The sequence below is a fragment of the Eublepharis macularius genome, chromosome 1 (assembly GCF_028583425.1).
Source record: "Eublepharis macularius isolate TG4126 chromosome 1, MPM_Emac_v1.0, whole genome shotgun sequence".
In the NCBI taxonomy this organism is placed as follows: Eukaryota; Metazoa; Chordata; class Lepidosauria; order Squamata; family Eublepharidae; genus Eublepharis; species Eublepharis macularius.
Window position 1 is genome coordinate 71,858,170 of NC_072790.1, and position 26,961 is coordinate 71,885,130.

Below are 26,961 nucleotides of genomic sequence, written 5' to 3' on the forward strand. Positions count from 1 at the left end.
AGGAAAAAACACCTTTACGGTCACAGCCAGTGCACGGGGCATGTATAGAAAACCTAAGAGCTCTTCAGCACAAACGTTCAGAGTACTCCTTTAAGGAATTCTCCTGTAACATAGCTATTAGAAATATCCCATGTAATGTAGTCGTATCAGTACCCGTGTGAGGGGACAAGGTTTTTGCAAGAACCATATACATACGGAAAAGAGGCATCCGCAATAAGAAGCTCACAGGGACCAGCATCAAGAGGCAACCTGGTATCTCAGTAAGTAAGAGTACTGCAATGGGAAATAAGAGGTAAAGTTTGATTTCCACCACAGGGAGATTTTTCCAGAAGGCAAAGTATGCCTTTGTATGTTCTCCCTGAAGGAATGGTTTTCAATGTCAAAGATAGGACACAAAGATTAAAACTCAGACCTCAGTTCCCTAAATGTGAAGACACAGGAGAACACAGAAGAGAGTTTCAAAAGTAATTTGATATGGTCATAAGGGACAGGGGCAGCTATTTAAATTAAAAAATCCCTTGCATGACTTGCTTTGGATCTTGACTTGCATATTTAAAACTGTTTAGACAGAAGGAGCAAATACTAAGGACACAGTCATAGGTAAACCCTTTTTTATCTTATTTATCCCCTTTTATTGAAGGAACCCACCCACCATATTGCTGATACAAGCCCATCTATAACTTGATAAAGACTTGCTTCTCTCTGTAAGGCGATATAGTGACAGGGAACATTGCACTTCATTAGCGGATTCCATCGACTTCTTAGGTACTCTGGAGTAAAATAGACAATTGAATGTGTGGTTCAGCATCAGAGAAATCATCGTATTTTAGTGCAGTCTGAAGCACAGTTACATGCTTCTAGGCCCATTGGTTTCAGTGGTTTTAGAGTGGCGTAACTTAGTATAGGATTATGCTGTTAATGCAGCCTATGCCATTTCAGATATGGTTCAGTGTCTCTTCAAATTTAAACAAGTTTCCTTACAATTTGTATTTTTATTTACACTGAAAATCCTCATCAGTGTGCTTTATTAAGGCTTTGTTTTCTACATATCATAGGTCATTCTATGCCCCTCTCACTATCAAGGTAGATAAGAATCATTGACATTTTTTTAAAAAAAAATAGGACTTAAAAAGTTGCAGTTAAATATTTTAAAAAGTTTGAGTTATGTTTTTGTTAAAATCAAATTCAAAATAAAATCTGAACTTAAACATTATGTCTTAAAATTGAATTTGTAACCATCATATGCACCTAAAAATGAGAGGGCAGAACTGCTCAACTCCTACTTTGCCTCAGTCTTCTCGTGCAAGGGAAATTGTGCTCAACATGGCAAAAATAGAACACATGATGAAGGAAGGGAGTTGCAGCCTAGGATAGGCGTAGGGGTGGTACATAAACATGTAGCTTCTTTAAATGAAATCAAGTGTTCAGGGCCAGATGAATCGCATCCTGTGTACTAAAGGAATTGGCTAATGTAATTGTGGGGCCTCTATCTATAATCTTTGAGAAATCTTGGAGAACAAGTGAGGTACCAGAAGATTGGAGGCAGGCAAATGTCCCAGCCTTCAAGAAGTAAAACAAAGGAGGATCCCAGTAACTACCAATGTGTCAGCTTGACATCCATACTTCGAAAAGTTTTAGAACAAATCATCAAGCAGTCAGTCCTTGAGCATTTAGAAAACAAGGCTGTGATTACTAAGAGCCAGCATGGGTTCCTTAAGAACAAGTCACGTCAGCCTAACCTTATCTTCTTTTCTGATTGAGTTACTACTTTGGTGGATCAGGGGAATGCTGTGGACATAGTTTATCTTGATTTCAGTAAGGCTTTTGATAAGGTCCCGCATGATATTCTTGTTGAGATGCTAGTAAAATGTGGTTTGAATGCTGTTATTGTTACATGGATTTGTAGTTGGTTGACAGAACATACCCAAAGCATGCTTGTAAATGGTTCCTCATCTTCTTTGAGAGGAGTGTCAAGTGGAGTGCCTCTGGGACCTACCCTGGGCCCTGTGTTGTTGGATGAATGAATAGAGGGAATGCTTACTAAATTTGCAGATGACACTAAATTGGGAGGGATAGCTAATACAGTAGAAAATAGAATCAAATTTCGGGTTGTTCTTGACAGGCCGGAAAGCTGGGCTAAAACTAACAATGAATTTCAGCAGCGATAAATGTTCTTCATTTACATAGAAAATACATAATTACAGAATGAGTGAGACTTGTCTTGGCAGTAGTACAAGTAGACCATACACTGAACATGACTCAGCAGTGTGATGCAGCAGCTAAAAGACAAATATGATTTTGAGCTGCATCAACAGAAGTACAGTGTCCAGATTAGAGACGGGCACGATCCGCATTACGATCGAAACCCCCCCACGATAATGGCAATCACTCGATCAGGACCCAGCGGGACTCGGCCACGGCCAACGATGCAGCGATCAGGAGGGGGGCTGGATCGGGGCGACCGTGCTCGGATCGGGAAGCCAGACACTCAGGCGCCAGCAATCTATTCCCCTGGCAACAGAGCCAGGGGAATGCCTGAGCTGTGTTTGCCCTCCTTCTGTCGCCCTGGAAACCCGAATGGAAGCCCAGCTTTCCTTGATCAGCAGGGCTTCCTTCCAGCCACGGAGCAGCAAAGCAGTCACCAGTTGGGAGAAGACAGCCAGGGGAGGGAGGGGGAAGGGAGTGTTTTGTAGCCATGGGCACTCCAGTCTCATCCTTGCAAACCCTGATAGGCAGCTCTGACAGCCAAACACAGGCCAGACCCCCCCGCCCCCTGAGGGGAGGCGGCTCGTCGCCATCTCCCTGTGCCCACTGGGCCCGGCCGCTGCCGCCAACACCCATCTTCCCACATAGCTGGGAATAGCAGCGCGCCGTGCTTTGGCCTCCACGATCCACGGATTGGCAACGGGAGATGATCGGGGTGGATCGTTTATTGGGGATCGTTGCCGGCGCCGATCCATGATCGGCTGGATCGTTAATTTATTTTGGATTGTGCCCATCTCTAGTCCAGATCATGCAAAATGATGGTTATCTCTTTACTCTTGTTAGACCTTACTTGGAGTACTGTGTTCAGTGTTGGGCACTGTATTTTAGGAAGGATGTTGACAAGCTGTAATTTGTCCAAAGGAGGGCTATAAATATGATGAAGGGTCTGGACACAAGTCCTATGAGAAATGGTTGAAAGAGTTGGATAAGTTAAGCCTCGAGAGGAGATAACAAAGGATCCTAAACATTAGGAAGAACTTCCTGACAATTAGAGTGATTCCTAAGTGGAACAGACTTCCTTGGGAGGTGGTGGGCTCTTCTTCCTTGGAAGTATTTAAGAAGAGGCTAGATAGCCACCTGACATAGTGATGATTCTGTGATTCAGTATGAATATACACAGATCAGGAGAGGGAGGGCATGAAGGGATTAGCCAGTGTATGGCTCTTTCTTATATGTCCAGGTAATGCCGATCGCCACTTTGGGGTCAGGAAGGATTTTTTCTCCAGACCAGATTGGCCAGGAATCCTGGATGTGTTTTGCCTTCCTCTGGGCATAGAGCAAAGGTCACTGGGGGAAGTGAGGGAGGGAGCTGAAAATTTCCTGCATTGTGCTGGGAATTGAACTACATGACCCTTGGGGTCCCTTCCAGTTGTATGATTCTACTTTTCTTTGCTTAAAAAAACTGGACAAAACATCTTTGTCACTGTACAACTTAACAGTTTATATATTATGGCTTGATATTGGTTGCCAGGGACTGACCAGGCACCCCAGGTGTCATTCTCTAATCAGTATCTAGGTGACCTTTTCATATATTCTATGCATAGTAGTAATCTGATGTCTAAGGTTGGGTCAATATTCTAATTATGAGTATCAGTCAAATAAAAGTACACTCTTTGCATCTCACAAAGGACAATGCCGAATAATTTTTTACTGGATCTTGATTCAGGTTGGGATTGCTTACTTTTTGGTGGGCTGGGCAATTATGACAAAGGAAGAGAGATAGAAAAGAAAAGCACAGGAAAGAAGAAGCATTTTAAAGTGTGGAATCCCACCAACATCTTCAGAAACCTGTCACAAGTGTAGATTGTAGGAGAGACTGGTGGGTGTGCGGGGGCCGCACGTGCGCACAAGTGTATTAAGTTGAAAATTATATATTTATATATATACGTTTCTTAAATACTTTTAAATATATGTTTTACCATTGTCGTATGACGGCTTTATTCAGCATTGGATTCATACATTGTTATAGTTATAACAACCTAGTACTGTGGTCTTCTGTTTAGGAAGTAGCCAAATAAATACATTTTTAAAAAGTCAAATCAAACTTTTCCTTAGTGATTTAAATCACATTGATTTTTAAGTCAATCCACTCAGCCCACAATTAATGCTTGAATGATTACTGTATATTCCTGTGTTCCAAATAACCATTTACCTAATTATTTTTACTGTTTTTTCATGTTTTAAAATTTATGGTTATGGTCCACAGCTGTGCAGAACAATAATCAGACTTTTAGGTTCATCTGCTTTAGCAAAAACAAACAAATGTTAGGGTACTTTGAAGATTAACAAATTTTTGTTCCAGCATAAAGTTTTATGAAGTAGAAAAGAGCAAGAGTCCAGTAGCACCACAACAAAATTTGTGGCTGGGGTATGAGCTTTTGTGAGCCGCAGCTCACTTCTTCAGATACCAAGTTTTATGAATTATCCATTCGTTTTATGAATTAGAGTTGTCAGGTGCAGCGAGGACCAGTCTTAATGAAGTAGACTTTAAAACCTTATTTCTGCATCGGAGGTCGGTTTCGCTTTCTCAGCCATGCCGGACGCTCCTCTCGGCAGGTCCGGGAGGAAACGACCGGGCACCCTGACCGGGCGGCTGATCTGCAAGGATTAGCCCCCAGGACTCCCAGTTAGGGAGGCAGGGTCCGGGACGCTGCGGGAAGAACCTCCCGGAATTAATGCGGGGGGGAATTGCCCATTTGTCCCTATGGAGGCCGGCAGACGTGCGCGGCGCCTTGAGTGCCGCCGGGCAACGAGAAACGGCAAATAAAAGAAACAGGCGGAAGCCTGTAAACAAGCGAATCCCTTCTGTTCTACAAGCGTTTGTGAAGGAGAGGTTGATCTGAAGAAGACTCGCTCTTCCCCTTCGGTGAGTTCCAGGATCTGGCTGGCGCCCCCCCCCCCAAAATGGCAGCAAAGAAGCAAAGTCCCGCTCTCGGTAAGTCAATCTCGGCTACCTTACAGAAGGGAGAGTCGCTCGAAGAGTTGGTGCGCAGGGCGGTGGTGGAAGCCATAAAACCCTTTGTTGACAAGCTGAACGAAACTGATCAAAGGGTGGGCTCAATTGAAAGCGAAGTGAAAACCATTAAGGAAGTAGCAGGGGGGGCAGAGAAGTCTGCTCTGGAAAGTGCGTCACTTGTGAAGGCTACGAAAAAAGAGCTGAAGTTGGTGGAGAACCAGCTGATCGGGCTACAGGTGGAACGAATGCAGACAACTTTGCGTCTCCAAAATGTGAAAGAGGAGGAAAATGAGGATCTGTGGGATTTGGTCTCGGAACTACTGGCGACACCCGCGAGGATAACTAAAGAAGAGGTTAAAAGCGCCATTTTGGAGGTCCGTCGGGCTTCTTCAAAATATGCAACAAAGCGACAGTTGCCTCGCGAGATCATTATTGACTTTTCATTTAAAAAGATTCGGGACACTATCCTATATAACTCATACAATGCGGATTTGGACTTTATGGGTCTTAAAGTCAAGATTTTAAAGGACGTTCCATTTCTAGTCCGGAAAAGACGTTTTAAGTACAAAAAGTTCGCAGCTCTTCTGAGGGACCATGGAATAAAGTATAAATGGTTACTTCCGGAAGGAATATGGTTTAGACATAAAGATCAAGCCTATAAGATACTATCAGAAGATCAACTAAAGGATTTTGAGGATAAAAACCCGGAATTCCAGTGTACCAAGAACGAAGAAAAGGAGAAGCCTGAGGGGGGGGGGAGGAGGAGAGCACCGCAGCTGCGGTTGCACAGAGAGAATTGCGTCCGGGACCCAGAAGGGGGAGGAAAGTTTAATTAGAATTTGAAATGTGTAATCTGTATGATTAACCACCCCATCATCATTTTATTGAGCTATTTTTTTCTATTATGGCAGTATGAAGGGAAAACATTGAAGTGTAGTGTTGAATGTAGTTTATCCTTCCCTTTATGTCCCCTTTTCCCCGCCCCTTCCCTTTCTCTTCATCCTTTTCCTTTCCTTGTGATAGTCTTGTGTAGTGTTGTGTAGTATACTGAAAAATAAAAAATTTATAAAAAAAAAAACCTTATTTCTGCATCGTATTCTTAGTGTGTGTGTGTGTGTGTGTGTGTGTGTGTGTGTGCGTGCGTGCGCATGCGCGTGCGTGTGCAATATTCAATTTATATTCTGCCCTTCAGGACAACACCCACTCAAAGCAGTTTACAAAGTGTGTTATCATCCCCACAACAAACACCTTGTGAGGTGGGGCTGAGAGAGCTCTGGAAGAGCTGTGGCTGACCCAAGGTCACCCTGCTGGCTTCAAGTGGAGGAGTGGGGAATCACACCCAGTTCTTCAGATTAGAGTCCTAGCACTCTTAACCACTACACCAAACAGGCTCTAGTTAAATGTTCATCATTAAGACTAGGTTAGGGTAGAGGAAAAGTCTGGTGAATGCAACTCTTGATGTCCCTATTTCATCTTTATTCATGGTTTATTTATATACTTCATTTATACCTTGCCTTTCTCCATTTTATCTTCACAATAACCCTCTGAGGTAGGTTATGCTATATGACTGATTGAATTTAGTTGCTTGAATGGAGGACCATAAATGAAATACTCTAGAGGATCTTCCGGGTGACTGAGCCCACCCTTTTTTTTTTATTAACTACATTGACTAACAATACAAAGGGAGAGAAGGGGGGCAGGGGAAGGAAAGAAAAAAACCCAGCAACATATAACAACACTACACTACACATAATGCTTTCCCTTCATACTGCCATTATTAAAAAATTAAAACTTTGTATGATATTGATGGAGTGGCTGACCTTGCAAAATACAAATTACAATTCAAATTAAGTCTCCCCCCCCCCCCGGGCCTCGGACACAATTCTCTCTGAGCAGCTGCAGCCGCAGTGCTTGTTCCCTCCCCCCCTTCAGACTTCGCCTTTTCTTCTTGCTTGGTGTCTTGCTGAAATTCTTGATTTTTGTCCTCAAAGTCCCTTAATTCATCTTCTGATATTATTTTTGTAAGCTTGATCTTTGTAACTGAACCAAATACCTTCCGGAAATAGCCATTTGTACTTTATTCCACGTTCCCTCAGAAGAGCTGCGAGCTTTTTATACTTAAATCTTCTTTTCCAAACTAAAAATGGGACGTCCTTCAGTATCTTAATTTTATTACCCAGAAAATCCAGATCCGCATTATATGAGTTGTATAGGATAGTGTCTCGGATCCTTTTAGATGAAAACTCGATGATGATCTCGCGAGGCAGCTGACGCTTCGTTGCATATTTTGAAGAAGCCCGACGGACTTCCAAAATGGCGCTTTTTACCTCTTCTTTAGTTGCCCTCGCGGGTGTCGCCAATAGTTCCGAGGCCAGACCCCATAAATCCTCATTTTCCTCCTCTTTCACGTTCTGGAGGCGCAAAATTGTCTGTGTTCGTTCCACTTGTAGCCCGATGAGCTGGTTCTCCACCAGCTTTAACTCTTTATTCGTTGCCCTCACGAGTGACGCATTTTCCTGGGCAGACTTCTCTGCCCCCCACCCCGCTACTTCCTTAATGGTTTTCACTTCGCTCTCAATTAAGCCCACCCTTTGATCTGTTTCATTCAGCTTGTCAACAAAGGGCTTTATGGCTTCGATAACCGACCTTTTCACCAAGTCTTCAAGCGACTCTCCTTTCGCCTGCAGGGCAGCAGAAATTGACTTGCCCAAAGCGGGACTCTGCTTTTTCGCTGCCAGTGACTGAGCCCACCCTGATCTAACACCAGTAGTTCCAGGGACAGGTTTGGTCCCCATCTCAGCAGCATCTCTAGAGCAGCCATTCGCTTTCTCATATAGTAGCAAGTCTCTGCACTAATTCGCAGTCAGGAACAAGGAAAGGCTATACTGTGGGGAAGACCCACATCCTGTAGTTTAACAATTCTCCTGAACAGCTATGAGAAGATGGACCTTTGTCCCTCACCCATTTGCTCTTCTCTAGTAGTTGGTAATTCTTGCTTGGCTGGCCCAGGTGGAACCTCTTAAGCTGATGAGAGAGAAGTGAGTGAGGTGTGGCTTCTTGAATGGTCTGGAATATATTAAAGGGATGTGTTAGACTTTTGAATGCATGCCAAATGTGCCATATTCTTCTTAGGCTAGCGAATGTCTCAAAAGTTGGATAGGTGGGGGGAAGGGGAAGAATAGAGTGTTCCAGTATTTGGTCCGTTTACTATAGTTTCTCACACCTGCTATCCACCCCTACTCCTCAGAGGAGTTAGCCTGATACTGCTGGCAACAGTAGCAGTGGCCTTAGTCATGAATGGGATGACAGAGGAGACATTTTCCATAACACCACATCCATCATTGAGGTAATTGCTGTGGCAGTTACCTCAGTAATGGTTGTGTATAGGATGCGTAACCAACCCTTTTTTTCAAACCTAGCTCTGTTCTGCTTTAACCCATGCCAACCAAGGCCTCTGGTCTCAGTGAAAAAGCACACTCGGCACACTCTTCCTACCCAACCCAGAATCTGTATTGGTAAAGGATGAAAGATTTTATTCCCTCCTCTCCATTCTTTTAACTTATCTCCTGGGGGCTGAGAGATTGTGACAGGTCCGAGGTCACTTGGCAGGCATAGTTGAGCAAAGGATTTGAACCCAAGCATTCCACATCAGGGTTATTAAATTTCGCCTGAATTTACTTAAACTTGACCCATATAGTCATTTCCTATACTCTTTAATTTAATTGCCTAACATTTATGGCAGTCTATTATGGTACAGAGGTGTTGTCTGTAAATATTTGACCACAAATAGAATATTGTTGTTTGTGACAGATCAGGAAACAAACCGAAGTGCTTTATGTGAAGTCATAGCAATTGTTGGACCCGCTAAAATCTTTGCTATGATGAGTCCAGTGTCGTATTGATCTTTTAAGAATAGCTTAGGTGTTTAAAAATTGTTTTTAGTTTTACAAGTTTTTGGATAGCTAGGATGTACTTGAGTCTGGGTTTGGGAGATTTAATCTGGTAGCTCAACATTTTTCATACCTTAGTGACCTGAGCCCCATTTTGATTTATGTAATGTATTGGTCGAACTCTAGCTTGCAAGAGAGCTCAAGGCTATGCTATCATTGGTTACAAATTATGGATAGCAGCCAATCAGGGTGATAAGATAAAGACCAATCACAGAGCTGTAAATAAGTTACATTGTATATGGGGTATGCAAACGATGGTATTGTGAAGTATGTGATTTCATTGGCTATCAGTTATTCTAAGGGCGGAGCTGCTGTATATATATATTGAGGGGTTCTGTTCAGTTGTTGTTGTGTGTGTGTGTGTGTTCCTGCTAAATAAAGAGCTGTTGATTTACCTCAAGTCTGAACCCACTATTTAATAATTTAGAAAAAAAACATGGACACCCAAGTTCTTCCCTGCTTCATCAAACAGCTGCTTTTCAATGCATGTGAAGCAACTTGTGTGTGCCTTGTGGAGCTTAATCATCAGCAAAACAATAATGTGAGACCTAGACATTTCTGTTGTCTGTAGATAGCCAACAAAGTCAGGTCTCGGAGGGTAGCTAATTCTTTAGGGGCACAACTCAAAAAATTCTGACCCAGTCTCACCCCTTTATTGGAAGGGACTTTTTACCAGGGACAGCAAGAAATACTGGTTTTAGTTGATAACTTCTTGATCGAGGTCAACCAAACAGTGAGTGGGAAGTGGTCTGGGAAGACTTTCAGAGCTGATCATAAAAACAGAAGTCTAGTAATAACAACAACAACAACATTTGATTTATATACCGCCCTTCAGGACAACTTAATGCCCACTCAGAGTGGTTTACAAAGGATGTTATTATTCTCACAAAAATCATCCTATGAGGTGGGTGGGACTGAGAGACCTCTGAGAGAGCTGTGACTGACCCAAGGTCACCTAGTTGGCTTCAAGTGGAGGAGTGGGGAATCAAATTCAATAACAAGCACTCAGCCAATGCAGCCCCCAATATACAGCAACAAGAAGAAAGAAAAAAGGGTGTGTGGGGGGGAAGGTCCCCACAAACTCAACCCAAACAAACAGGGGAACAGAATAGAGGGGTCAAGTAACAACCTAAAATATATATTAGAAAGTATTTATTATAAATGTGCACAAATATGGATTAAAATGAGTTATAAATATAAGGCCTGAATGGCAGGCTACATGTATATGCTAAAACTTGCTAAAATATCTCAAGGTACAGATGATGGTACAGCGCAATGACCAACACAAATAGACCAAGGTACAGTAAAAAAAACCCAACCAGACGTGTTTCGGCCCTCAGGCCTTCCTCGGTGGTCAATTGTAAACAATTTATAATCACACTCACCCACACATATAGAAACCAATCATGAAATGTTCTCAGTGTTTTATCTAGAGCTTTAGTATTGTGTGATAAAATACAAATATTGCAGTAGACCCAGGACTGCATTCACACTATACTCTTCATTTATTATTGTACTCTGAGGCTTGGTTTCCAATGTATAAGGGTGTGTTACATCAATCTGCAGTAAAGATAGAATGGAGTGGTGAATCAAACCTGGTTCTTTACATTAGAGTCCTACCTCTCTTAACCACTACACAAAACCTGAACTTCTAGTATTAGACAGAAAACAGCCATTAGCTATTATTTTATGGGATTCAGAGTGGCATCTTTCTTTCTCTGTGCTAAAAGCTTTTGCATTGGAAAATAAAATGAAATATGCCACTCAATCAATCAGAATTCTTCGGGCTAAATTATTAATTCCCAGTGACCAATCTGCACATTGCTTGTCTAATGTTCTGGTGATCTGGAAGCTAGGTGACTGTGGCCACCTCCATGAACTCCCACCCTTCAAAAGAGTTGGAAGATGATTCCATACCCTTGTCTTGATTTGGAGAGTTCTGCCCCTGTTCCTAGAAAACGGAGAGGGCTCCATTTTCACATTAGATGGATGAGTTAAAAAAAGGCTCACACTCTTGTCTTAGATTGTTCGTCCTGAAGGACTCATGGACCCACAGGAGCCCCTGGATATCAGTTTCAGAAGCAGTATGTGATAACTGATACATTTTAAAGTATATTTTAGGCAGTGTGACACATAAGGTACTTCATCAGGCTAGCAGTGATAGAGGGTTAAATGTCCGTTTCTGGAGTTATTATCTCAGGCAGTCCTAGCCGAAATAAGCAGATTGTGAGTGATGTTGAACCTCCTGTGCTTCCCACTTTCCCCCTCTTATCTGTTCTGGCTCTTCTGTCTGCCCTGGCTTGTGCCCTAAAGTCAGTAACGCTTGATCAACTGTTTCCACTTCACTTGGAGCCTGCAAGAAGCGGAATGGTGTTTCAGGTGCCTTTGTGACATGCTACTCTGATCTCACTGCCTGTGAAATCATAAGAGGCAAAAACTGAGGCAAAAGAATAATACACATGATCTCTACAGTCCGAGATTAATGATGGGAAACTTTTGGTTGACTGTGAAATCAATACAGCATAGTGTATGGCAGTGGCTTTTGAGCAACACTTTGTATATCAGAAGAGCCATCCTGGAGTCTTTTGTGGAAATGGAAGAGCTTGTCGATTAGAGCAGGTGAAGAAACATGGCAGTTGGAGCATCTGATACAGCAACTATTGTACCACTTGGTGGTATTTAACTTGCTGGCCAACGGGTCTTGCAATGTATAACCCTTAAGGTAACATTATCTTTTAATCTGCCATACCTAGCCTGTGCTCCTAATATTTACGAGATCCCCAGAGCCATCTCTTCACACCCTAATTCAAACTGCTTCAATTAAATTATTCTTGCTCAAGGATTCTTTTTGCCTTCATTTTATAAGAAGCTGTCAGAGCATTTCATCTCTTTCAAAATTGCTGTAACTCTGTTTTTCTGCCGAGCTCCTTGACCTGTGTTTTCTTATCTGTTTGCTCAATAAATCCAGTTAAGATCATGATATGTCACTTTGATTTCTGTTGGTCCCGATGTGACTTCGCTAGTTCAGGAATAGTTGCTTTCATATAATTGGTTTGCAGTTTAAAAAATAGATAATCCTTATTTTAATACACTGCAGTAGATTATGAGGAGCGTGCACCAAAACTGTACTTCCACTTGTATTCAGTAAATTTTATTTTAATGGTTGGTTGTATTTTAATTTTCTTTATTTTTGTTATTAGATGTCTTTGCAGTCTTTGTTAGCTTCCATTGGTTTCAGTGAAAAATGCATTTCTGAAGGTAACTAGGTTTGTTTTCAACCCAGTTGGACTGAAATTCTTGGGGATTACACAATTTAGCTATGGGATCCTGCTGCCAAATTTCAGACAGTTTGGAGAAAGTATCCCCAATCCATAGGAAATGAATCACTGAACACATTTCTGGCTCTAACTTTGTATTTCCCCTTTCAACTTGGATAAAATTCTTAGAGATTGTACTGTCACCTAAGGAGACTACCAGGCCAAATTTCAGAGAGAGTGCTTCCTTTTTTATAGGCAATTAAATTTCTCATTACAGAGTACACACAGGGAGGCATTTGGCACCCTAGCAAATGCAAGCAGAATTACACAAGGGTTGTGGGAGCTTGTATTTGGCACCTCAAGAAGGCATGTTCTAAGTCATATTCTCCCATAGTTTTGAAATTGCGAAGAGTGTTGGAGAACTGGTAAACATACAGTCTCTCAACAGGAAAATATGCAATACAGACAGGGAAATTGCTCTTCTTCATACTTATATGGGATCCAGAAAGCGCTCCCAGTAGAGCAGTGATTGGTGAAAATGCTGTGCACAGAAATATATCAGCACAATCCTCTTTGATGGCAATATCAATAATCCTACTTTGCTGATTGGTCAACGTGCCTGGCTGTGACTTCCTTGAGTTGCTGATTCACTCCCCTCTCTGCCTTCCCTTTTCCTCCCTTTCCCATTGCTTTTGTCAGCAAGGTGCCAAAATGTAGACAATGACTTTTCCTCATTGTATTCAAATGTTGCTAATTTTCTATTTTGGATTAGCTACATTAATTGTACTGCTTTCTTCATTCCGTAACGAGTGATGAAAGGAGGAAAAGCTGTTTTGTTACTTTTGTTTGCAACATAAAGAAGAATCAAGAGATTGCAGGTTTCTCCCATGGTATCACTCTTTGGATTGTTTTTAAAGGTAGGATATAAATGTGTTAAATAAATAAAAGGGTAAATAACAACAAAAGGGTAAACTGGAATGGCAATGAACCAGAAAACAGACCATTCAGAGGTATAATCCTGAACTGCTGCCAGCCATAGTGTACTCTTGTCAGTACTACCCCACTTTCTCTCTGCCTTCGTATTTCTTCACAGATCCCCCCCCCCACATGATGGGGGCGGGATCACAGATCTGCCTGTGCCTTGAGGATCAGAACTGATTGAATTGCACTTTTTTCAGAGCAGATGCAGAGCGCTAGTATTCTGAGAGGTTTATGTACTAAAACATCACTTTTTTACGCTTGCGTGCATCTCCAGCAGTTTTGCAAACGGTTCTTGAACACATCCATGAAGTTTCAATTTATATTATGTTTTAGTGGAAGACTTCAGATGAATGAGTTAACTGGAGCTGAAGGACACTTTCAACAGTTTATTTCTGTGTTGCATTCATTTGTAGTTTATAAAATGTGTGGTAAGGGGAGGCATATAAAATAGTGTTCGGAGTACTTTATGTTTAAGAGAAGCGTATTGTTTATTTAATTGCTCGACAATTTCAGTTTGCAGCCTTTGACTAGGTCTGTGCAGCTGTAAAACAGAGGTGACGGCTAATGACATTAATGAGCAGTGTGACACTGATGGTGACTTTGCTCTTGTCCAGACAGAACTACATGTTCGAGGAGGCATAGGGACGCTTTGGCCAGCTAGGATCTCCCTCTTAAATTTGCAGTTGCCATTCAGTTGGGTGTAGGAATTGTTTTCTAAGTTTTATATCTTGATCATGTCCACTCTATCTGTAAAAATTCTTGCCTCTTAAACAAACTTGAACATGAGGCACAGGAGATTCTATTATTTTCTGTGTAACAGTTTAGTTCAGCTCTCATGTTTGCTAAAGTTTTGTGCCCTTGAAATGGTTTGGAGGATAAATATGTTTAGATAGGCATTTGGAATACTTTGTAATCCTGCTCTTATTGGCCCTTTTATTCAGTTTTTAGTGATTAGCATAGCACAGAACATAGTAATTCCCTGTTTTCTTTTCAGCATATCAACTCCAGAGTATCTGCTGACAAATAAAATCTCAGCAATATATAGGTAGGAAATTATAAAAAAAATTAATGGGAGAAAGGATCATGAAGAAGAATTCTTTCAGCAGTGAAAAGGCAGCCTCTGCTGCCCTAAAACATCACTTGGAGAAGTGAATGGGTCTCAGTGGATTTGTATTGCAGAACACCATTTTTCTTTCTGTGTTTGCCTCACTGCCTTAGCAAGAAGCTCTAGTGTTTGTGCCCTTCTCTTTGCTTCCAAGATGTTTCCTAGTGGCATAAGAAAGCATGCATGAAAAACCATCAGCCATGATAGTTGGAGGTTAGGTTGCAAAGTTAGGAGCTGCCTATTATAAGTAAGGCCCCTCTTTTACTCTATCTAACCCCACCCCCCAACCTAATTAGCAAATGTTAGTATGTGCATTTTTTCATGAAGGTTTTGTGATGCAGTGGCAAAGAGGGATACAGCACCAGATTGTCCAGTCTTTTTGTAAAAAAAATATATTTGGCTTAGTATTTTTAAGTCTATTTTTTCTATTTTTTCTAAACCAGGAGTCCTCAACACGTGGCTAGCTTGCTGGTTGCTGCAAGTAGCTCATGCATCTCCTACAGACATAGGAAAAGATCTGTTCTAAAAGCTTTTATTTCATATATTTTATATATTTTATTTCTTTGCTGCTTTCTGATTCTTCTCCTAGGCCATGTTCTGTTCCTGGGATGGAACAAAACTTGATAACTCGTGGGGGTGGGGAGCACAAGATATTTTTTTTACTCACAAGTAGCTCCTATCAAGGCAAAGGTTGGTGACCAGTGTTCCAAGACTACCCTTACAGTACAATCCAAAACACAGTTACTCCATTCAAAGCCCATTGATTTCAGTGAGCTTAGACTGGAGAAACTCTTTTTAGGATTGCACTGTTAGCTCCTGTGCCCTGTTACAAATACCTGCAGTCATCTTATTGACTGGCAGTGGCATTTTAAAACCTCTTTAGATCCCATCCTGGATGTGTTTTCCTTGTTTGTTGCTCCCCTTTCCGCTTTGGTAAACTGCAGCAGACTGAGTTTGCAGTTGTACATACTCACTTTCCTCTCTTTTGCTGGTCTCTTTTCCTCCATCCTACCTCAGAGATGAAAAAGACAGAAGTTGTGTATCACTTTACCGCAGTTACTCTCTTCCTCTCTCTCACCCTAATTAATTTAAATAGAAAGTTAGGACCTTTTTGTGGAAAAAAGAAGCTGCTGCATGAAAGAGATATTGGTAGAAGAAACTTGGTGTGATTTTTTTTCTTTTATTGCAGAGGAAACTATTACGTTCCTTGGCCTTTTACCCCAGGATTGAAAATAGATTCCTGAAGAGTTGAGCCCTGATAGAAATAAGTCCAGAGTAGGGGTGGGTTTAACAGTGGACAGCTTGCCTGTGGTGAGTTGGAGAATTTGGGGAGGGAGAACTTCCTGAGTGGAGTTGGGAAAGAACTTGGGCTTTGGAGAAGGGAGAATGTAGTAACTGTATACTTGGAAGAGAAGTAGGGAGGCAGTGTTTAATTTTTAAAAAGTGAAGGGTGTGGACTCAGACCTGTATGGGAAGCCTTTCCAAACAGTGATTGAGTACCAGCCACAATGTGTGGGCCTCTAGTTTTCATAAAATGTACGTCTATTGACATACTGCTCCTAATTCAGAAAATCCTCTGCTGGCTGTCCCCACTGCCCTTTCTTGGGTTGTGTGATGATTTAACGAGCCCTTTCCTTCATTTGAAATGCTACTGAAATACTTTGATTGGTTTCCACCAAAACACCTGTTTCATAAGATTTCTAGCGATTCCTGAATGGAGAATTTTCTTGTATGAAGCAGGGTATAGTTTTCCTTGATGAAGCTGCACTATGGGAGACAGCTGAGTATTCAGTATGTACGAATTGTAAAGAGAGGTCTGCTTGAGTGCTGTGGCTGAGATAACAAAGCCCTGCTGAAATAATTTAATAGTTACTAGGAATTATCTGACAGCTGTTTGTTAACCTTGAATGTATAAACTAGAGAAGTGTGTTAGTGTGCTTTTGGTGCTGATTTTAATAAATGCTTAATTTTGTATTCTCTTGTTATTAAATACATACCCCATTTTATTTTTATTTTTTTTAACTTTTTATTTTGCATTTTTATATAACTTTTTCCAAAACTACAAATAGCCAAATTAAACAACAGCATAATGGGCAATACATGGAAGAGATGAAAACCTTGATGTTTTAACAAACAGCCAATATTAACATTGAAAACAGTACACTGAGTATAAGAAGTCACATTATAGCAAAGAAGCTAAGTGTATGTAAATCTACGTTAGGTAACTGATTGGTATTATGACAATAGGTTAAAAATGGTAGCCATTGTACAAGAAAGCACGATTGATATTGTGGATTATCTAAGCCTTTAAGGTGATCCGCTATTTTTTCCATTATGAAAATGTCCCATAGTTTTCTGAGCCATTGTGATACACTTGGAGTTTTTTCCTGTCTCCAGGTTGAGGCTAAAAGCAATTTTGCCGCAGCAATCAATAAAAATATCAGATTTTTCCTAGTAGATGGGACCGTCTGATCCTCCCAGAGTCCTAGCAGGATTACTTCAGGGCACTTGGGAATTGCATAGTTTGTTATTGTTTTAATTTTTTGTATGATTCGATCCCAGAACAACTGAATTTTAGGACAAGACCACCATAGATGAATATAGTCTCCATTTTGTCCACACTGTTTCCAGCATAGTGGATTCGTTTCATGATTAATGTGGTGGAGAAGAGTGGGAGACAGGTACCACCTCGCCATTATTTTAAAGGATGTCATTCTGATGCTCACTGCTTTAGATTGCAAGCAGTTTCCTGACCAGATGGAAGACCACTGAGCATCAGATAAGATTGTATTACAGTCTCTGCTCCAGTTTGCTTGGTATTTCAATGTGAGCTGATCATTCCTTGAGTTTAAAATAGCATATATTTTAGCTATTAAACCTTTCCTATGAGATTGTGTTAATTTAAGTAAATATTCAAAGTCAGTTAGTTCACGCTTTAATGAGGTTACAAGTGGCTGACTTTCTAGTAGGTGTCTGATTTGGAGGTATTGAAACCATGGGATCGTAGCATTTGTATCCTTTTCTATTTGAGCCTTGTTCAGGATAATCCCATGTTTGGTTATATCAATAATCCTGTTTTGTTTAATTACTTTCCATAATTTAAAAAAATTTAAGTCCATGCCAGGTGGGAACCAATTCTGATCTATAAAAGATGATAATGGCGAGATGGTTGGAGCAAGATGTTGCCTTAACTTGTCCCATATGTCTAAGGTGGTTCTTAGAAAGGGGTTAGTATGAATTTGAGGTGGTCTATTCTTAGGTTCAGCCCATATCACATCCTGTAAGTCGTGTGGGTAGATGTGTGATGATTCAATTTGTGGCCAACCTGAACCTTCTACAGTATTTAATAGTATTACGATGTTTGCTAGTTGGGCAGCTATGTAGTATTGTTTTAAGTCTGGGACTGATAATCCACCTTTCTTAGCAGACCGTTTCATGGTTAAATAGTTTATCCTAGGGCGTTTGCCATCCCATATAAAACTGTTTATAATTTTTTGCCAATGTTGGAAATCTTGATCTGTAAGTTTAATTGGTAGCATGCGGAAATTAAATAAAAATTGTGGGAGAATCATAGATTTTACCAGATTAATCTTTTCTGCCCACGACAACTTCATTTCCGCCCACTCTTTAATTTTGTCTTTTATCTTTTTTTGTAACGGTTTAAAGTTAGCTTCTTTTATATCCAGTAAATCAACTGGTATCTTAATGCCTAAATAAGTCCATTGCTTATGGGTCCATTGATATGTAAAATTAGAAGCCATCTCTGACCTAATGATTGGAATTAGGTGAATAGGGTAAATTTCTGATTTGGTTTTATTAATTTTAAGACCTGAAATGTAACCAAAATCATGCAGGGTTTTTTCCAGGGCTGGTAATGAGGTGCATGGATGTGCAAGGTAAAGGACCATGTCGTCCGCAAACAGGGAAATTTTATAAACGCGTTTTCCAATAGTGATGCCACTAATGGCGTTGTTTTGCCGTATAGCCTCAGCCAGAGGTTCTATGGATAAGGCAAATAATAATGGGGAAAGCGGGCATCCCTGTCTGGTTCCTCTTGTGAGCTCAAAGTCTTTTGATTTCAATCCATTGAGTTTTATTTGGGCCTTAGGAGAAGCATATAATAGTTTGATAATCTGAATAAAAGAATGGCCAAATCCCATCCTAGAGAGCAATCTTATTAAATAATTTGTTTCTAAGCTGTCAAAGGCTTTTTCAGCATCTAATGAGAGCAGGATCGACTCTATTTGATTGGTTTTACAGTGATTGATAATGTTTAGAGTTTTTCTTACATTATCTGTAATACTCCTGTTTGGTATGAAGCCAGTTTGATCAGATTGTATGTAATGACTTATGATTTTATTCAGACGATTAGCCAGTACTGCTGTAAATATCTTTGCGTCCTGATTTAGTAATGATATGGGACGGTAAGAAGATGGGAGGGTGGCATCCTTCCCTGGCTTAGGGATTACAATAATTGTAGCTTCATACCATGTTTTTGGGAAGTTGCCTTTTAAAAGGATTGCATTGCAAGTTTGGCGAAGGGGTTCTGTCAGAATGTGTATAAACTTTCTATAAAATTCGGCAGGGAAGCCATCTCTGCCGGGAGTTTTATTTAGTTTGAGATTTTTGATGACTTCAGTGATTTCCTGAGAGGAGATCGGTAGATCTAGGGAAGCTTTATGCTCTGGAGTAATTTGTTTCAAGGTTGTAAGAGAGCTTAGGAAGTCCTCAATACCAGATGGTGTTGGATTCTTTGATTTATATAAAGTAGAATAAAAGTCACGAAATATATCTAGGATTTCCTTATTATTGGAAGTGTGAGATTTACCATTTCTTTTAATTAAAGAAATTTGGTTGGAAGAGGATTTCTTTTTAACTTTCCAAGCTAGGAGGCGTAACGTTCTAGGGGTTTTGTGCCAGTACCTCTGTTTTAAGAACAGTAGGTTCTTTTGTATGGAAGAAGTCTCAAGTGCCTCCAGCTTTTTCCTTTCTAAAGTCAATTGGTTATAGTCTTTCTTATTGCAGTATTTTTTGTGTTTATTTTCAAGAGCATGGATTTTGGATATAATTTCTGATCTAGTCTTCTCTCTCTCTTTTTTATAGAATGAGGCTAATGATATGATTTTACCTCTGACTACAGCCTTCATGGCTTCCCAAATTATTGCTTGAGAGACTTCACCTTCTGTATTCTCTTTGAAATAATTTTCCAGTTCTAATTCAATTTCTTTTTTAATTGTTGGGTGTAATAAAAGAGATTTGTTCAGTATCCAGTGAGTGTCTTGTTTTATTTTTTCCGGAAATGTCAAAAAACAGTCTACCCAGGCATGGTCCGTCCAGATTTTACTGCCTATGGTGGAAGAGATTATATTATGATAAATTTTGGGGGAAGCCAATATGTAATCTATTCTAGTATGGATTTGATGACGGGCAGAAAAATAGGTAAAGTCTTTCTCTAGGCCGTGCTGTGAGCGCCACACATCCTTAAACTCAAATTTGTCAAATAGTAAATTGAGGTTTGATCGATTTACTTTGTTTCTCTGACGTACCCTGTTGTTTTGGGATCGATCCAGGTTTGAATCTGCTATGCAGTTAAAATCCCCCCCTGCCAAAATTTCACCATCCGCATACAACCTTAAATTAGATAGAGTTTCATGAAGAAATTCAATTTGCTTGTCATTTGGAGCGTAAATAGATGCCAAGGTTATTTTTGTTTCTTCCAGAACCCCTTTGACAAAAATAAAGCGTCCCCTAGGATCTATTTTTGAGTCTTCACATTGGAATCTAACATTCTTTGAGATTAAGATTGCAACACCCCTGGCACTGGATGAGCCTGGGGCTTGAAAGTGCACATTGAAACGATTAGACTTTAATACCTGAGGCATTTCTTTCCTATAATGGGTTTCTTGCAAAAACAGTATGTCTACCCCTTGCTTCACTAAAGCTGTAGTAACACGTTTAAGTTTTATAGGATTGTTTAATCCTCTGCAATTTAGAGTAATAATTTTGATTCTATCTGTCATTAGTTATGTGTTAAATAGAATGATATAACGGACAGATAAAACTCTGTGAGCATGAGGAAATAAGGCATCCTCTGAGTCTTTGATAACCTATTTTCAGCTACTCTGTATGGTTCCTCCAATATTGCATAATATATGTTGTCAAACAGAACTGTAACATTAATACAATAACCCCATCCCACCCCCTTGAACAAAAACAAAACACCAGTTAACATAATACTGCTCCTTCGTGTGAAGGAGCAATCTCTCCAGAGGCACAGGTCTAAACTGCCTGTGTTAACACAAATAAGGAGAATGGTTAGGTTCTCCCCTTTTCTGGAGGATCCTATACAACTGGGAACTAAAATGAGTACCAGGTTTAGCCCCCCTCCCCCCCCCTGACTGAAGAAGTAGAAAAGAGATGAGGACTACAGTTACAGAAAGGTCTGAAGCTACAGATAGAGAAGAAGAAGAAATGTTAGGGGCAAGAACAATATTGACAGACAGAAATGCTAGAGAAAAACTCTAAGAAATGATGGTTGCTTGCATGCATTTTCTCCCTCAGGCAGTTGTTTTCATCGGTATCGTGGCCCATCCCGTCATAGTGGAGGATTTCTGTGCGACAGTAGAGCTTTTGTTCAGATCCGGTGAGGATAAGTTCAGTTCCTTAAGAAGAGATGTGCCAGATAACAGATCCGTTGCTTGAAGAGTTCTTCCCTGATGTACTACTTGGAGTTTAGAGGAGGCCACCCATTTGTATCTGATGTTTGCGCTGTTTAGTTGAGTGGTTATGGGTTTAAGCTCTCTTCTCTGCAAAAGGGTTTCGCTTGACAAGTCCTGGAAAACTTGAATTCTCTGCCCTTGAAAAAGGAAAAAGCCTCTTTTTCTAGCCTCTTGAAGGATTTTCTCTTTAGTACGTGAGTCCATAAACGTAACAATAATATCTCTGTTAGTGTTTTTTCTTAAGTTGCGGAGGGAGCCCATCCTATACGCAGCTACAATATTTGGTGCCACACCGTCTTCCAATTGTAGTTCCTGAGCCAGCCATCCTGAAAGGAAGACTATTAACTCAGTTGAGCCTTCTTCTGATTCTGAGAATCCGCGAAATTTTAAATTATTTGATTTCCATTTATTTTCCAGGTCCATGATTTTATTTCTCATCCAGCTCTCGCTAGCCTGCAGAGTGCGTGTTTCTTTTTGCAAGGACAAGCTAAGCTCTAAAGCAGAGTCTGCAGTGCGAGTTACTTGCTGGAGAGACTCAGATATTGCAGTCAATTGATCCTTCATAGGTTTCAGAAGTCTCTCCATTCTATTGGCAATTTTATCTTCCAGTTGATCTATTTTAATACTTAGGTTTGTTTCTTGTACCTGGGTTTCTGTGTCAGTTATTTCCTCAGCAATGACGGAGGCCATTTTGGCTGTAGAGTGGGGTTCAGCTGCAGCGCTGTTTCTGTGCTCTCCCGCCGAAAAAAAGGTTTTTACTGATTGTGAAATCGGCTCTGAAGATTTATTTTTATTTCCTCCTGTCTTGCCCATAGTTGTAGCTTGTTAGGATCACTTTAAGGAGCTAATAATTCAGTCGGGGGAAGGGAAGATCCAGGAGCCTGAAACTCACGCGTCTAGCATACACGCTGACGCCCCGCCCCCCCATACATACCCCATTTTAGATATTTTCTTTATACTTGACTATGGGTGTTTCAGAGGCTACAAAGGAAAAAATAACTTTTAGTTTTAAGTAGTAATTTGTATTTGAGAGGCCATATGGTATGTTTGGAAAGTCTCTTTTAACAGAGAACTAAAATTGGTCACTTCCAGGTTGTGCTAATAATATACTTTTCTCTATCAGGGGGTTAAATGTTTAGAAGGCAACCCTGAGCTAGCTATAAGTGTGAAAATTGTTGATGTAAAATTTCCAGAAATTTGGAAGCTACAGGAAAAAAAGTTTAATTTTTTCCTGAAAAACGAAAAATGGGGATAATTGAAATATATGCAATACTGCTATCAAAGTATATAACTGATTAACTGATTTAACAGCATGAAACATGTTATTTATAACTAGTCAGCATATAAAATTGTACTATTTAGCGTATTTATGGAATTTAAAAGCCAAGGGTATCTTTGTTTTCTATAAGAAAAAGTGCAGATATACCCAGTACTTGTGAAAGAGTAGCAAATTGCTGTAACTTATGCTACCATGGCACATGTATCTTTAATTTTTGCCATCTGGGAGTTAGGAAAAAATATAAGGTAGAAAACAAAAGAGAATATATTATTTGGACAGTCCTACCTACAGAGTCACTGTAACATTGAAAACCCTGAATTCTTTAATAATGTAATTATCATTAAACACATTATACCATATTAATTGTTGCCAAAGTTATTTACATTTAAACAAAAAAAATCTTGAAAGTATTATGTAAGTCTGTAGTATTGCCATGACCACCTCTGACCAGCCCAGTAACTCTGACTGGGAGGGCTCAGAGGAAGAGCCTGAGGAGCCAAGGCCAGGGAACCAGAAGGACCAGCAGGATTAGAGAGGGCCTGATGCTGCAGCGGCACCTGCTGACCATATGCTCCAGAGCACCAGAGGCCACCCTTCCAGAGCCTACAAGTGAGCTCTGGCCTCTGAGATAACCACTAGGCACCTGCCGTACAGGATGCAAGCCTAGCTTGTAGCCCCTCAGGACCTCCCATGCCACAAGAGCAGTGTTTGCAGAAGGCCCAGGCTGGGGGCACACAAAGAAGACGAAGTGCCAGACTGGCAGCGCCTGAATTCAGAATGGGGCTCTGGAAGCAGGACTTCTTTGCAGGATCCTGACCAAAAGTCAGCACAGTTTCATGAGCCTTTAGACTTACCAGCAAGTACAGCTGAGATAGATCAACTTGCAGCCTATTTAGGCTGAGGCTTGGGAAGGCTGCATTGCTGGATCCATTTGCTCAAACCCCTGCTTCAAGCTATAACTCCAAGCTCCGGTTTAACCTGCCAAGCCTGGGGTCTTACTCCAGAGGAGCATAGACTCAGCTTGCCAGCAGAGTGTAGGACAAATATAAGGGGTTTTTTTTCAGTACTCCCCCAAGTTCTTTCCCAATTTTTCCATTGAAAAATTAAGAAAGTCCTCAGACTTTTTCATACTGTCTTTTGGAATGAGTGGACAGTTTTGTAGGATAAGGGCTTTTCTCACTCAAAAAAGAGAAAACATTTCATAGGAGCTTTTTTCAGCGTTTACCCAAATTGTCCAGTTTTTCCAGTTTTTAGACTAATTGAAAAAGTCCCCAGACTTTTCAGGGTATACATTTTGAATATGAAAAACCTTGTTTTAAGAAGCATTTTATTCATTCTTTAAGACAAAATAATTCCATACAAGTTTCTTTACAAGGTTTCCCCAAATTTTCCAATTCTTGCATTGGAAAAATTGGGGAGAAGCCACGTTTTTTCTTTTTTGAGCCCCCTACAGGGCTCTACAGAAAGCTAGTTATCTTCATTCTGGGCTTGCATCTTAACTAGTCACTCAAAATCCTACGAGTTGATAGTGGGATAGTAATTATTTCTTCCTCTGTCACCAAGAAATAGTTTATTATTTTGGAGGTGAGTAATGTACATTGTTGTTTAAATGTGTGGTAATAGTAATAGCTTAATTACTTCCTTCAGTAACAGGTTATTGGATGTTCAGTATATGAGAGAATAAATCTGCCAGTATGAGTATTTGTACATGTGTGTTTTATATGGTTGGATTGCATTCAATTGTACAATAATTTTGATTTGTTTTCTTACAGAGCAAGGACTATGTTTTTGATTGCAAAAATGGAGAAGCGGAAGACTACTTATTACCTGTATTAAAATGGATTATTTATTATTAGAGGTAAAATGGAAACGTTTACTGTTGATAACTTTGTCCTCACATGCCAAAATAACTCCTGTTGTTTTATTTAATATATCCTATTGATAGAGTAAAACTTTTCATTGTAAAATCTATATTTTACCTAATGAACTGACAGACTTGTGAATTAATAATGTTTTTGAGTCCAAATGGTATCTTTCACTTTTTGTACTACTGTAGAAATTATCCTTTTGTAACTATAAGCATATTAATATATGGTTTTGCTTGAGATCTTAATTAATACGCATTGTTATTGTGGCTTATTGTTTTTAAAACACAGTCATTACAGTCAGAGGAAAGCTGACAAAGGCAGCTCTCTTTCCTATGCGGTGAAGGCACAGAATTAAAGTTCACGTACCTTTTTTCTCTAAAGTGAGATACAAATGAAAGTGTACTAATTTGTTCTTTCATTTCAAAATCTGCATAAGGGGTGCTTTGTTCGTCCAAATAGTATAGTAATGAAAATTTGCCTTGTGGCTCATTCCTAAACATACTTGATTTGGAAGAACTTTCCATTGAATTATATGGTACTTAATTCCTATCAGGTGTGTTTTGGGCTGTCACCTTAGGTGAGCAGAGGTTTTTCTTCCATTCCTCCATACTCTATACCCAACTTACATTGCTAAGTTGTTAGTTGGAACATGGACTTGAAACTGAAGCATCAATTTCTGCCTTCTTGGGCGGGGTGGGAGTTGAGTAATTTGAGCAGCTATGTACAGTCTGCTTGTGAGTATAGATTTAAAAGTAAAGCTGTTCATGCCATATGTGTGCTGTTGAAAATAAGGGGTTTTTTTTTTCTTGTCTTTCTCTCCAGTAAGTAAGGTGCTGACAACAGTTCTTCAGCTTCTGTATCTGCATAAAAATGAGTGAAGTACAAGCAATGGTAGAATTTTCAGTGGAACTCCACAAATTTTACAATGTGGATTTGTTTCAAAGAGGGTAGGTATCTTTTTCTTCTTCTTGCAAAATAAAGGGACTTCTGGATGTTATGGTGCTCTGCTGAAGCATTTGTTGACAAGATTATCTGACATCAAAATCCTGCATACCATAACAGATTTCTGTGTGGAATCATTCATGAATGAAATGCAGATGACAGATCAGACTCGGTTCACACTTTCTCTCAAATTCTCATGGATACAAATTCTCCTCTGCCTGTTTTGAATGCTGAGAAAGAGAAGAGCTCTTACAAGTGTTCAGAAAAATAGGTCATGGCAGGAGAGGCTCCTAGTACTGAAACCAGAATGCTCGAGGGGAAGGGGGGCGTGTTTTAGCATCTATGCTATTTTCTGCAACTTAGTTGATTTACCATTGAAGGTTATATTTTTGATACGATTTTGTGGTTCACTACCAACTATGGAAGGTAAAGAATCAAGTGCAAGCTGTTTCATAGCTGTGTGTTCACAGTCCTTGTTTACTACATTAAGTTTTGCTCTCTGTCGCTTAGTGTTGAGTCCCACGTGGTCCACTTTTCAAACCTAAAATCTGGGGGGAAGGGCCTGACTAAGAACATAAGAAGAGTGCTGCTGGATCAGCCCAGTGGTCCATCTAGTCCAGCATCCTGTCTCACACAGTGGCCAACCAGTCACTCTAGAGGGCCAGCAACAGGGCATAGAGATTGAGTCCTGAAGCCTTCCCCTGAAGTTGTCTCCTGGCACTGGTATTCAAAGATTTACTGCCAGGGAATGTGGAGGTTCCCTTTAGTCACCATGGCTGATAGCCGCTGATAGACCTATCTTCCATGGATCTGTCTAACCCCTTTTTAAAGCTGTCTATGCCCATGGTCTGGCAGCAGATTCCACATTTTAACTTCTTGTTCAAAGAAGTATTTAATTTTGTCCATCCTGAATGTATTGCACATCATTTTCAGTGGGCGACTTGAGCTCTAGTGTTTGGGGAATGGGAGAAAAAGTTATTTCTGTCCACTCTCTTTACTCTTGTATAATTAAAAAAAAAAACTTCTGTCATGTTCCCTTTTCTAAACTGAAAATTCAGCCTTTCCCCATAGGAAATGTGCTCCAAAACACTAATCATCTTGATTGCCCCCCTCTGTTCATTTACAGCTTTGCAATGTCCTTTTTGAGATACAGTGACCAGAACTGCACACAATATTCCAAATAAGGCTGCTCCATACAGGGGCATCATAATATTGGCTGTTCTGTTTTCATTCCCTTTCTCAATATTCTCCAGCCTAGAGTTTGCCTTGTTTGCTGCTACAGCATACTAAGTTGTCAATTTCATTGAGCTATTCATCGTGACCTCAAGGTCTCTTTCCCCCTCAGTCTCAGCAAGTTCAGACTCTATTAGCATATTCTTGAAGTTGGGATTTTTTAGTTGCAGCGTGCATTCCCTTACACTTGTCTACACTGAACTTCATTTGCCACACTGTCCATTAACCCAATTTGTGGAGATCCTCCTGGAGCATTTCACAGATGGCCTTGGTGTTCATCATCCTGATTTCTATGTCATCTGCAAGCTTGGCCATTACACTGCTTACCCTCAGTTTCATATTATTTATAAACAAATTAGATAGCACTGGCCTCAGTTCTGATCCTTGTGGGGCCCCACTGCTTACT

The 26,961-nt window shown here is 40.3% G+C and overlaps 1 protein-coding gene across 4 annotated transcripts in view; it reads left to right on the forward strand.

The window, feature by feature from the left end:
- FAM135A (family with sequence similarity 135 member A) overlaps positions 1-26,961 on the forward strand; it is a 100,694-nt gene that overhangs the window by 5,956 nt on the left and 67,777 nt on the right. For all 4 annotated transcript variants that reach the window (XM_054997503.1, XM_054997679.1, XM_054997593.1 and 1 more), the window contains exons 2-3: positions 24,285-24,370; positions 25,203-25,327. In XM_054997503.1, coding sequence (XP_054853478.1) covers positions 25,251-25,327 — 77 coding nt within the window. In that variant the 5' untranslated portion in view covers positions 24,285-24,370; positions 25,203-25,250. The remainder of the gene's footprint in view (positions 1-24,284; positions 24,371-25,202; positions 25,328-26,961) is intronic.